General features: G+C 40.5%; 1 protein-coding gene across 3 annotated transcripts in view; it reads right to left on the bottom strand.

Moving 5' to 3' along the window:
* Positions 1 to 13,683, bottom strand: part of CNBD2 (cyclic nucleotide binding domain containing 2) — a 65,694-nt gene that overhangs the window by 16,324 nt on the left and 35,687 nt on the right. For all 3 annotated transcript variants that reach the window (XM_057502948.1, XM_057502949.1, XM_036902424.2), the window contains exon 10: positions 13,427 to 13,547. In XM_057502948.1, coding sequence (XP_057358931.1) covers positions 13,427 to 13,547 — 121 coding nt within the window. The remainder of the gene's footprint in view (positions 1 to 13,426; positions 13,548 to 13,683) is intronic.

Genomic DNA, 13,683 nt, shown 5'->3' with positions numbered 1-13,683 from the left:
GGGTGAGGGGGGACTTGATAACATGGGTGAATGTTAAAACCACAATGTTATTCATGTGAAACCTTCATAAGATTGTATATCAATGATACCTGAATTGAAAAAGAAATTCAGCTATAAACCAAAAAAAAAAAAAAAAAAGGATAAAGGAGGCCCAAAACCAAAACCAAGGATATGCTCTATGGAGGTCGGTTGTGATGGGGAATAATCCCGGCTGCAGAAGGAAGATCCAAATGTTCACTTGTTATGTATCTTTGGGCAAGTTTTAATTCCCTGAGCCATTGTCAAACCTAAGAATACCTGCCCCACATATCTCTGAAGGATTCTGAACTTGAAAGGAGATGTGAAGTGGGATTTGGAACAGGATCCCCCCTGCCACTATCATTTGGGTTCTAGACCTTTAAGTATGACCATCTTAAGACTCCCTGGTGCCCTTGCCTCTGAGCCCTGGCCCTGTCTCTCCTTGGTAAGACTGACATGAAGATATGTTATTTTTCTTATGAAGCTGTTGAAGGTCCAAACAAGATGATGTGTGTGAGGACATTCTGGGAGACACAAAGCACTTCACATCAGTCATGCTCAGTGTGGTGAGCATGAAAGTTCTCACTAGTGCCAGGCCTTGCACAGAAACTAGGACTGCCCTTTAGCCAGCTCCTACAGCGTGGTGGCAATATAGACTATCAATTTAATCCTCACAACCACTATAGGATATAGGGATTATCATCCTCAGATGTAGAAAATGAGGTACGGAAAAGGATATTTACTTGTCAAAGGTCATGCACCAATATAATTACAGATACAGTGATGATGATATGCTGATGATAGCACCAGCTCATGTTTATTAAGCACTTGCTAAATTCCAGGCCCTCTTGTATCTCTTGGATATTAACTCATTTAACCCTCACAAAAAACCCAAGAGGGGAGTCCTGTTGGTACCCTTATTTTACAGAGGATGCTGCAGAGGTTAAGAAACTTGTCCAACATCACATAGCATAGAAGCAATAAACTAGGATTTGAACCCAGGGGATCTGTCTTCAGAGTCCTTGCTTTTAACCACTCTAAGGAAACTGAGGCACAAAGACGTAACTTGCTCAAGGACAAAAAGTGGCAGAGACAGGATTTGAACCCAGTGATCTGTTCAGGGCATCACTGAAGGCAGCACTGTCAGCAGGCACTCCTATCCACCTCCGATCCTCCCCATATGCACCTGCAAGAGGCCGGTTCCTTTTCTGCCTACATCCTTCAAACAGCTTCCCAAAGCAACCAAAGTAAAATAAAACTTTTCACCATGGTCCCAAGGCCTGCATATCTCACCTTTGCCTGGTTCTCCAGCCGGGCCTCATGCTGCCTCCTGCCTCATTTATTCTGTTCCAGTCATGCTGCCTTCCCTTCCAGGTTCCTCAACATGTCAAGCTCCTTCCAACCTCAGGCTTTGAACTTACTGTTCCTCTGTCTGGAACATTGTTCCCTCCAGATCATCCATAGCTTGTTCTTTCATCATTCGGGTCTTAAATATCATCTCCTTTTAGCAGCCTTCTTGATGACCCCATTTAAGAATGCCCCCCAACTCAGCTTTCTATTCTGTTCCTAATAGCAATTTGTAACTCCCTATATGTTTGCTAATTTATCTGTTTATCATCTGTCCCCTGACTTGATCATAAGCCCCATGAGGGCAGGAATGATGTCAGTTTACTCACTCACACTGGGACCTTGCCATGCTTATAGTATGGTAGGTGCTCAAGAAATACCTGCTGAATGAATGCTCTGAGTTGGCAACTCACCCAGGTGAATTTCCTCATTAATGAAGACACAGATTTAGAGAGGCAAAGTGATTTTCCTAAGGCCACACAGCTAGCTACTCAGAAGCAAAATGAGGATTAGGGCCCTCCGCCAGTCTGTCATCTCCTTTCTGCCCATCTCTGGGCTGCCCAGTCTTGACCATCTTTGAGGCATTAGCCTGCCTGTTCCCTGGAGAAGCTGGTTCCCCTACACCTCCTGATGTAGGTCTCTCACCTCTGCTATTTCCAGGGCTGAGCCAGCTTTACACTCCTGCTTCTTCCCAAGGACAGGAAAATGTGAACTCCTGCCTCCTGGTAGGTGAATACAGTCACAGCTGTTACCATTCATTTCCTTACTGAAGCCAGGGCCTTGAATGCAGGAGCAAAGAGTCTTACCAAAGGCTCATCATGGAGATATCCACAGACATTTTCATCAAAAGGGTCATGCTAGCAAATGTCTGTGGGGAGCTTCTATGCACTGGGCCCTGTGTAGTGAATGACGCAATCAGGTCCTTGTTCTGAGCCCCCACGAAAGCCTTTCAGGACTTCCTAGAGAATTAAGTTCAAGGTCCCTACCTCAGCACTGTAGGCCTTACAGCACAGGCCCTGTTGTTCTTGGTCAGTCTTATGCAGCCTCTTGCTCCTGTGCCCATCTACCAAACTGGGCAGCACCTTTCTGCCCTCCAGTGCCTCCTCTGCCCAGGGAGTCAAGCATCCCAGCTCCCCTGCTTTGTGATGAGCGAGGCTGCCTTCAATGGCCAGGTGCCTGGCCTCAGGTACCCCATTTTCAGTCCTGAGCACCTCACTGTGAAGCCCTGACAGACTGCAGTGAAGCAGACAGTGAGAAGCTGGAAACCACATCACATGAAGACCTTCTGAAGGAATGGAGGATGTTTTGCCTGAACAAGAAAATGATTAACAGGGTATTGGCATGGTGCCTGGTTCCATAAACATTAGAAGAAAAACAAAACGGCATTCTTTAAATATCTAAGGGGCCATCATGTGGCAAAGAAGCTTATTTCTTCTGTTTTGTCCTTGGCGGAGGGAGCAGGCAGTAGGGGATGGAGGAGCTAGTTAAAAGTTGCAGTTTTATTGGACAGAAGGAAGAGCTTCCTAGGAGTTTAAAAATATTAAATCATCCTTGACCAAGGGCTCCCAGACAGTACTGGGTTCCTGCCTCCAGCAGGCCAGGAGCATTAAGAGCCCACAACAACATGGGGTGGAAGAGCCGTGAAGAGGACCCTGGAGACACTGTAACTGAGGAAGGGTGGAAAGGACATGGCGAGGGAGCAGCTTCTGGACTGTACGTCCACTCACAGGGCTTCAGAAGACAACATCCCAAGGCAGTCTGAGGCCCACTGCCACTCTCCAGAAAGCCTCATACCCTCTCCAGGCTACTCTCCCTGCCACCCAGCTACCACAACAATCAACAGCCAAACTATTTCATCCATATATCTCCCTCCACTATTGGACAATTTTTTAAAATACATTTTATTTTTTAGAAGAATTTTAGACGTACAGAACCACTGAGAAGATAGCACAGAGTTCCCATATACCCTGCACCCAGTTTCCCCTGGTATTAACATATTATTAGTATGATACCTTTGTTAAAATTAATGAACCAATATCAATACATTATTACTAACTGAAGCCAATGAATTACTTAGATTTCCTATTTTTCCCTAATGCTCTTTTCCTGTTCCACAATCCTATCCAGGATACACATTACATTTAATTCTCATGTCTTTTTAGGCTCCTCCTGGCTGTGGCATTTTCTCAAGTCACCTTGTTTATGACGACCTTGGCAGTTTTGAGTATTGTTCAGGTATTTTGTAGGATGCCCCGCTATAAGAATTTGTCATATTTTTTTCTCATGATTAGACTGGGTTATTGGGAAGAGGACTACAGAGGTAAAGTGACATTTTCATCACCTCATATTAAGGGGACACACTACCAACATGATTTATTGCTGCTGATGACGGCCATGATCACCTGGCTGAGGTAGTGCTTCTCAGGTTTCTGCACTGTCACGTTACTCTTTTTTGTCCTGCATTCCATACTGTACTCTTTGGAACAAAGTTACTATGCAGCCCACACCTAAAGAATAGGGAGTTATGCATCCTCTCTTGTAGGACAGAGTATCCACACAAATTATTAGGAATTCTTCTGCATGGGATATTTATCTCCTTTCCCCTATTTATTAATTTCTTCATCGTTTATTCATTATATCAGTATGTAGTCATAGATGTTTATTGTATATGTTAGGTTATAATCCAGTACTATATTTCTTTTTGTTCAGATTGTTTCAAGTGTTCCAGCTTTGGTCACTGGGAATTCCTTCAGGTGGCCCCTGTGTCTTTTTAATGTCGGCCCCCATCAATGGAGGTTTTCTTGCCCCCAACACTTCCTTACTTCTTGGCACTGCAAAATGCTCCAGGCTCATCTTGCATATTTCCTGCCCTAGTTATAGAATCAATCATTTTCCAAGACACCCTTGTTTGTAATTGAAGAATAGTACTAGAAACCAGTATCTGGGCCATAGGTGTGCTCAGTGCTATGGGAGTGCCATTTCTATTAGACCCTGTCAGATAACAGAGCAAAGATATATGTTTATGCATATATCTGCAAATATTTCTGTATGTAACCATCTGTATCTATATTATGCTAAACATGTCTTTAACTCTAATCCATTACCACAGGATCATGCTAGCCTCTTCCCTTTGCTTATCTGTAAATTTCCACTCTAATGGTAAGAAACCTGGCTTCTACCATCTGCCATTCATTTACTTAATTGATCCATTTCAGTATCCATGTATAGAAGTATCACAATTGCTAGCCATACACAATGGGAAACAACTTTATCAACTAGGGTACCATGCTCATGTTCAGTTCCTTTGCTTTTATTCTTACAGACAGTCTCCAATCATCCCCAAAGTTAGGTATGTCGGCACCTTTTTTTCCCACCACCTCCACTGAGGTTGTTTCATACATTTGTAATATAAATTCTGTTGTCACAGTCTGCACTCCTTCCTGGGATCCTCCAACTTTCTAAATGATTTTTTAAAAACAAATCGTAGAGGGAGAAGCCAAGATGGTGGCATGAGTAGGGCAGCAGAAATCTCCTCCCAAAATCATATATATTTCTGAAAATACAACAAATACAACTATCCCTAAAAGAGAGACCAGAAGATACAGCACAACAGCCAGGCTACATCTACATCTGTGAGAATTCAGTGCCTCATGAAGGGGGTAAGATATAAGCCACAGCCTGGCGGGACAGGAGTACCCCTCCCACACCAGCTCCCCCATGGGAGGAAAGGAGTCGGAGCAGGGATGGAGTGGGAGCCCAGGACTGCTAAATACCCAGCCTTGGTCATTCGCACTGGGAGCGCAGACACACATTGCATGGTGTGCTGGATATTAGGGAATGGAACAGTAAAATCTGCAAGCGGGTCCCCGCTACCGGCGCCCCTGGGACAAAAGAAACCTGAGTGTTTTTTGAAAGTCTTAAAGGGACAGGAGCCTGACAGCTGGATGGAAGCATCCCAGCACACTCAGCCCAACAGCTGGGAAACCTGGGGAACTCTGGGTGCCCAATCTCCTGGGAGTCAGTGCACCTCCAAGGCCCCTCATGGTGAAAAACAGCCTCCCATCCATTCTTCCTCCGGCACATCCCCACCATAGCAGGGTAGCAGCCTGAGAGCGGCCGCACCCACTGTAAAAGCCCAGAGCCTCCTTCGCAGCTGCCCAGGCCAGACTCAGAGGACGTGTCGGCATGCAGCTGCCCAGAACAAGCCACTAGGGGTCACCATTCTCACAGGAGAGGAAGGCAACCAGCAAGCAAGAAGGGACTTTGTTTCCAGCTGACACACACACCAACTGCCCACGACTACCACTATTGCCATGAGAAGGCAGAAGAATTTGATCCAGACAAGATTAACCCAGACAACCCCCGAGAGGGAGCCTGGGGAGATAGATTTAATCAATCTTCCAGAAAAAGGATACAAAATAAAGGTCATAACCATGCTGATGGAGCTGCCGAGAAATATGCAAGAGCTAACGGATAAAGTTGGGAGGGAGACTACACAAATAAAACAATCTCTGGAAGGAATTAAGAGCAGACTGGATGAGGTGCAAGAGGCTGTTAATGGAATAGAAATCAGAGAACAATAACACAGAGAAGCTGAGGAAGAGAGAGATAAAAGGCTACGCAGGAATGAAAGAATATTAAGAGAACTGTGTGACCAATCTAAACGGAACAATATCTGCATTATAGGAGTACCAGAAGAAGAAGAAGAGAGAAAAAGGGATAGAAAGTGTCTTTGAAGAAATAATTGCTGAAAAGTTCCCCAAACTGAGGGAGGAAATAGTCTCTCAGACCATGGAGGCCCACAGAACTCCCAACACAAGGGACCCAAGAGGAAAACACCAAAATTAAAATGGCAAAGATCAAGGACAAGGACAGAGTATTAAAGTCAGCCAGAGAGACAAAAAAGGTCACCTACGAAGGAAACCCCATCAGGCTATCATCAGAATTCACAACAGAAACCTGACAGGCCAGAAGAGAATGGCATGATATATTTAATGCAATGAAACAGAAGGGCCTTGGACCAAGGATACTGTATCCAGCATGATTATCATTTAAATATGGAGGAGGGATTAAACAATTTCCAGACAAACAAAAGTTGAGGGAATTTGCCTCCCACAAACCACCTCTACAGAGTATTTTAGAGGGACTGCTCTAGATGGAAGCACTCCTAAGGCTAAATAGATGTCAACAGAGAAAATAAAATCACAGCAAAGAAAGCAGACCAACCAAATACTAACTAAAGGCAAAAAATAAAATCAACTACTCATAAAAGCAGTCAAAGGAAACACAAAACAGCACAGAGTAAAATACCTAACATATAAAGAATGGAGGAGGAGGAATAAGAAGGGAGAGAAATAAAGAATCATCACACTGTGTTTATAATAGCTCAATAAGCGAGTTAAGTTAGACAGTTAGATAGTAAAGAAGCTACCCTTGATCCTTTGGTAACCACGAATCTAAGCCTGCAATGGCAATAAGTACATATCTTTCAATTATCACCCTAAATGTAAATGGACTGAATGCACCAATCAAAAGACACAGAGTAATAGAATGGATAAAAAGCAAGACCCGTCTATATGCTGCTTACAAGAGATTCACCTCAAACCCAAAGACATACACAGACTAAAAGTCAAGAGATAGAAAAAGATATTTAATGCAAACAACAGGGAGAAAAAAGCTGGTGTTGCAGTACTTGTATCAGACAAAATAGACTTCAAAACAAAGAAAGTAACAAGAGATAAAGAAAGACATTACATAATGATAGAGGGGTCAGTCCAACAAGAGGATATAACCATTATAAATATATATGTACCCAATACAGGAGCACCAACATATGTGAAACAAATACTAACAGAATTAAAGGAGGAAATAGAATGCAAGGCATTCATTTTAGGAGACTCTAACACACCACTCGTTCCAAAGGACAGATCCACCAGATAGGAAATAAGTAAGGACACAGAGGCACTGAACAACACACTAGAACAGATGGACCTAATAGACATCTACAGAACTCTACACACAAAAGCAGCAGGATATATATTCTTCTCAAGTGCACATGGAACATTTTCCAGAATAGACCACACACTAGGCCACAAAAAAAGCCTCAGTAAATTCAAAAAATATTGAAATTCTACCAACCAACTTCTCAGACCACAAAGGCAGAAAACTAGAAATAAATTGTACAAAGAAAACAAAAAGGCTCACAAACACATGGAGGTTTAACAACATGCTCCTAAATAATCAATGGATCAATGACCAAATTAAAATAGAGATCAAGCCATATATGGAGACAAATGACAACAACAACACAAAGCCCCAACTTCTGTGGGAAGCAGCAAAAGCAGTACTAAGAGGACAGTATATAGCTATCCAGGCATATTTAAAGAAGGAAGAACAATTCCAAATGAATAGTCTAAAGTCACAATTATTGAAATTGGAAAAAGAAGAACAAATGAGGCCTAGAGTCAGCAGAAGGAGGGACATAATAAAGATCAGAGAAGAAATAAATAAAATTGAGAAGAATAAAACAATAGAAAAAAATCAATGAAACCAAGAGCCAGTTCTTTGAGAAAAAAAACAAAATAGATAAGCCCCTAAACAGGCTTATTAAGAGAAAAAGAGAACCAACACACATCAACAAATTCAGAAATGAGAAAGGAAAAATCACGACAGACCCCACAGAAATACAAAGAATTATTAGAGAATACTATGAAAATCTATACGCTGACAAGCTGGAAAACCTAGAAGAAATGGACAACTTCCTAGAAAAACACAACCTTCCAAGACTGACCAAGGAAAAAACAGAAAATCTAAACATACCAATTACCAGCAACAAAATTGAAGTGGTAATCAAAAAACTAAGAAGAGCAAAACCCCCGGGCCAGATGGATTTACCACGGAATTTTATCAGACATACAGAGAAGATATAATACCCATTCTCCTTAAAATTTTCCAAAAAATAGAAGAGGAGGGAACACTCACAAAATTGCACTATGAAGCCAGCATCACCCTAATACCAAAACCAGGCAAAGACCCCTTTAAAAAAGAAAATTACAGCCCAATATCCCTGATGAACATAGATGCAAAAATACTCAACAAAATATTGGCAAAGCAAATTAAAAAATACATCAAAAGGATCATACACCATGAACAATTGGCATTCATCTCAGGGATGCAAGAATGGTACAATATTCTAAAATCCATCAACATCATCCACCTCATCAACAAAAAGAAAGACAAAAACCACATGATCATCTCATAGACGCTGAAAAAGCATTTGACAAAATTCAACATCCATTCATGATAAAAACTCTCAACAAAATGGGTATTGACAGCAAGTACCTTAACATAATACAGGCCATATACGACAAACCCACAGCCAACATCATACTGAACAGTGAGAAGCTGAAAGCTTTTCCTCTAAGATCAGGAACTAGACAGGGATGCCCACTCTCCCCACTGTTATTCAGCATAGTACTGGAGGTCCTAGCCACGGCAATGAGACAAAACAAAGAAATACAAGGCATTCCAGACTGGTAAAGAAGCCAAACTGTCACTATTTGCAGATGACATGATATTGTACATAAAAAAACCCTAAAGACTCCACTCCGAAACTACTAGAATATCGAAATTCAGCAAAGTTGCAGGATACAAAATTAATACACAGAAATCTGTTGCTTTCCTATACACTAATGATGAACTAACAGAAAGTGAAATCAGAAAAACAATTCCATTCACAAATGCATCAAAAAGAATAAAATACCTAGGAATAAACCTAACCAAGGAAGTGAAAGACCTGTACCCTGAAAACTATAAGACATTCTTAAGAGAAATTAAAGAGGAAACTAATAAGTGGAAACTTCTCCCATGCTCTTGGCTAGGAAGAATTAATATTGTCAAAATGGCCATCCTGCCTAAAGCAATCTACAGATTCAATGCAATCCCTACCAAATTTCCAACAGCATTCTTCAATGAAGTGGAACAAATAGTTCTAAAATTCATATGGAACCACCAAAGACCCCAAACAGCCAAAGCAATCCTGAGAAGGAAGAATAAAGTTGGGGGATCTCACTCCCCAACTTCAAGCTCTACTACAAAGCCACAGTAATCAAGACAATTTGGTACTGGCACAAGAACACAGCCACAGACCAGTAGAATAGAATAGAGACTCCAGACATTAACCCAAACATATATGGTCAATTAATACACGATAAAGGAGCCATGGACATACAATGGGGAAATGACAGCCTTTTCAACAGCTGGTGTTGGCAAAACTGGACAGCTACATGTAAGAGAATGAAACTGGATCATTGTCTAACCCCATACACAAAAGTAAATTCGAAATGGATCAAAGACCTGAATGTAAGTCATGAAACCATAAAACTCTAAGAAAAGAACATTGGCAAACATCTCTTGGACATGAACATGAGTGACTTCTTCATGAACATATCTCCCCGGGCAAGGGAAACAAAAGCAAAAATGACCAAGTGGGACTATATCAAGCTGAAAGCTTCTGTACAGCAAAAGTCACCATCAATAGAACAAAAAGCCATCCTACAGTATGGGAGAGTATATTCATGAGAGATCCCATAAAGGATTAACAGACAAAACATATAAAGAGCTCACGCACCTCAACAAACAAAAAGTGAATAATCCAATTAAAAAATGGGCAGAGGAGCTGAACAGACAGTTCAAAGAAGTTCAGATGGCCAACAGACACATGAAAAGATGCTCCACATCGCTAGTCATCAGAGAAATGCAAATTAAAACCACAATGAGATACCACCTCACACCAGTAAGGATCGCCACCATGCAAAAGACAAACAACAACAAATGTTGGTGAGGATGTGGAGAAGGGGAACCCTCCTACACTGCTGGTGGGAATGTAAATTTTCAACCATTGTGGAAAGCAGTATGGAGGTTTCTCAAAATGCTCAAAATAGAAATACCATTTGACCCGGGAATTCCACTTCTAGGAATTTATCTTAAGAATGCAGCAGCCCAGTTTGAAAAAGACAGATGCACCCCTATGTTTATCACAGCACTATTTACAATAGCCAAGAAATAGAAGCAACCTAAGTGTCCATCAGTAGATGAATGGATAAAGAAGAGGTGGTACATATACACAATGGAATATTATTCAGCCATAAGAAGAAGACAAATCCTACCATTTGCAACAACATGCATGGAGCTAGAGGGTATTATGCTCAGTGAAATAAGCCAGGCGGAGAACAACAAGTACCAAATGATTTCACTCATATGTGGAGCATAAGAACAAAGAAAAACTGAAGGACCAAAACAGCAGCACAATCACAGAACCCAAGAACAGTTACCAAAGGGAAAGGGACTTAGAAGGATGAGTGGGAAGGGAGGTATAAGGGTGGGGAAAAAGAAAGGGGGCATTACGATTAGCATATGTAGTCGGGGGGGCATGGGAAGGGCTGTACAACACAAAGAAGACGAGTAGGGATTCTGCAGCATCTTACTACGCTGATGGACAGTGACTGTAATGGGGTTTGTGGGGGTTACTTGGTGAAGGGGGAGCCTAGTAAACATAATGTTCCTCATGTAACTGTAGATTAATGATACCAAAAGTAAATAAATAAATAAATAAATAAAGTCATAAAAAAAAAATCTCTTAGACGTAAACATGAGCAACTTCTTCATGAACATATCTCCCTGGGCAAGGGAAACAAAAGCAAAAATGAACAAGTGGGACTATATCAAGCTTAAAAGCTTCTGTACAGCAAAGGACACCATCAATAGAACATTAAGGCATCCTACAGTATGGGAGAATATATTCAGAAATGAGAGATATGATAAAGACATCCAAAATACATAAGGAGCTCATGCACCTCAACAAACAAAAAGTGAATAATCCAATTAAAAAATGGGCAGAGGAGCTGAACAGACAGTTCTCCAAAGAAGAAATTCAGATGGCCAACAGACACATGAAAAGATGCTCCACATTGCTAGTCATCAGAGAAATGCAAATTAAAACCACAATGAGATATCACCTCACACCAGTAAGGATCGCCATCATCGAAAAGAGAAACAACAACAAATATTGGGGAGGTTGTGGAGAAAGGGGAACCCTCCTACACTGCTGGTGGGAATGTAAATTAGTTCAACCATTGTGGAAAGCAGTATGGAGGTTTCTCAAAATGCTCAAAATAGAAATACCATTTGACCCAGGAATTCCACTTCTAGGAATTTACCCTAAGAATGCAGCAGCCCAGTTTGAAAAAGACAGATGCACCCCTATGTTTATTGCAGCAGTGTTTACAATAGCCAAGAAATGGAAGCAACCTAAGTGTTCATCAGTAGATGAATGGATAAAGAATAGGTGGTACATATACACAATGGAATATTATTCAGCCATAAGAAGAAAACAAATTCTACCTTTTGCAACAACATGGATGGAGCTAAAGGGTATTATGCTCAGTGAAATAAGCCAGGTGGAGAAAGACAAGTACCAAATGATTTCACTCATATATGGAGTATAAAAGCAAAGAAAAAACTGAAGGAACAAAACAGCAGCAGAATCACAGAACCCAAGAATGGACTAACAGTTACCAAATGGAAAGGGACTGGGGAAGATGGGTGGGAAGGGAGGGATAAGCGGGGGGAAAAAGAAAGGGGGCACCTTGATTAGCATGTATAATGTGGGAGGGGGCTCAGAGAGGGCTGTGTAACACAGAGAAGACAAGTAGTGATTCTACAGCTTCTTACTAAGCTGATGGACAGTGACTGTAATGGGGTTTGTGGGGGGGTAATTGGTGAAGGGGGGAGTCTTGTAAACATAATGTTCCTCATGTAATTGTAGATTAATGATACCAAAATATAAATAAACAAAAACAAAAACAAATTGTTTACATTAAGTTTCACTGTTTGTGCTATAAAATTCTATGGGTTTTGATGAAAGCTTAATGTTTTGTATCCACCATTACAGTATCATACACAATAATTTTACTATGCTAAAAATCCCTTGTGCTTTACCTATTCATCCCTCCCCTGAACTCCAAAACTCTAGCAACCACTAATCATTTTACTATGTATATAACTTTGCTTTTTCCAGAATGTCATATAAATGGAATCATACAATACTTAATTTCTTCATATCGGCTTATTTCACTTAAAATATTCATTTAAGTTCCCTCAAAGCTTTTTCTGGCTTGATTGTTCATTACTTGTTATTGATGAATACTATTTAATTGTATGGATTTACCACAGTTTACATTCACTTTTCCATGTAAATTTTAGCAGCCGTTTGTCTATATTCACAAAATAAATTGGTGGGGTTTTGAGATTGCACTGAATTTATACATTAAGTTGGGAAGAATGACATGTTAACAATATTGAGTCTTCCAATACATGAACATAGAATATTTCTCCATTTATTTAATGGAATTCTTTGAATTCCTTCATTATAAATAGTTTTCTGCATATGGATCCTGAACATATTTTGTTAGATTTACACCTATGTATTTCATTTTTTGGTGCTATTGTAAATGGTATTGCGTTTTTAATGTCAAATTCCAATTGTTCATTGCCTTATATCCTGTGACTTTGTTTTAATCATTTATTTGCTTCAGAAGTTTTGGGGTGTTTTTGTTTTGTTTTGTTTTGTTTTTGATCCTTTGGGATCATCTATATAGACAATTATGTCATCTGCAAACAAAGACAGTTTTAAGTCTTTCTTCCTAATCTATATACACTTTATTTCGTCTTCTTGTCTTAACCCACTAGCTAGGACTTCCATTATAATACTAGAAAGGAGTGGTGAAAAGGGACATCTTTGCCTTGTTCTTAGATTATTTTAAATCAAGTACCAGATCTTGTATCATTTTATCTGCAAATATATTTTGATATGTATCTTCTAAATATAAGGGATCTTAAAAATATAACTGCAATTCCACTATCACATCAAGAAAATCAATAATATTCCTTAATATCACTGAATACAGAGCTGGATGTTTTTCAACCTCTACTCTCATGATTTAACACTCTTAGCCCACCATGTTCTATGCTCTATCATAAACAAGGCTCTCTACACACTTACCACAGTTTCTCCTTGCTCCACAGTATGGATCTTGACATAAGCCCCCACTGCAGCCTCCTTGGGGAGATAACCACACTTGGTATTGATCATGGAAAATTCAATCAAATGAGGACGCCTGGATCTGAAATTTGACAGTTGTTAAAGAGAACTCATTTATACCACAGCCAGTTCATAAAACCCTGGATAAATGCTCCAACTCTACTGCAAATTGAGATCTCCCCTCCCTAGAGAATTCACACCTCCCCAGAAGGTACGAA

The sequence above is a fragment of the Manis pentadactyla genome, chromosome 5 (assembly GCF_030020395.1).
Source record: "Manis pentadactyla isolate mManPen7 chromosome 5, mManPen7.hap1, whole genome shotgun sequence".
Classification (NCBI taxonomy): Eukaryota; Metazoa; Chordata; class Mammalia; order Pholidota; family Manidae; genus Manis; species Manis pentadactyla.
The sequence above is the reverse complement of the archived record's forward strand: the minus strand, read 5'-3'. Positions and strand labels throughout refer to the sequence as shown.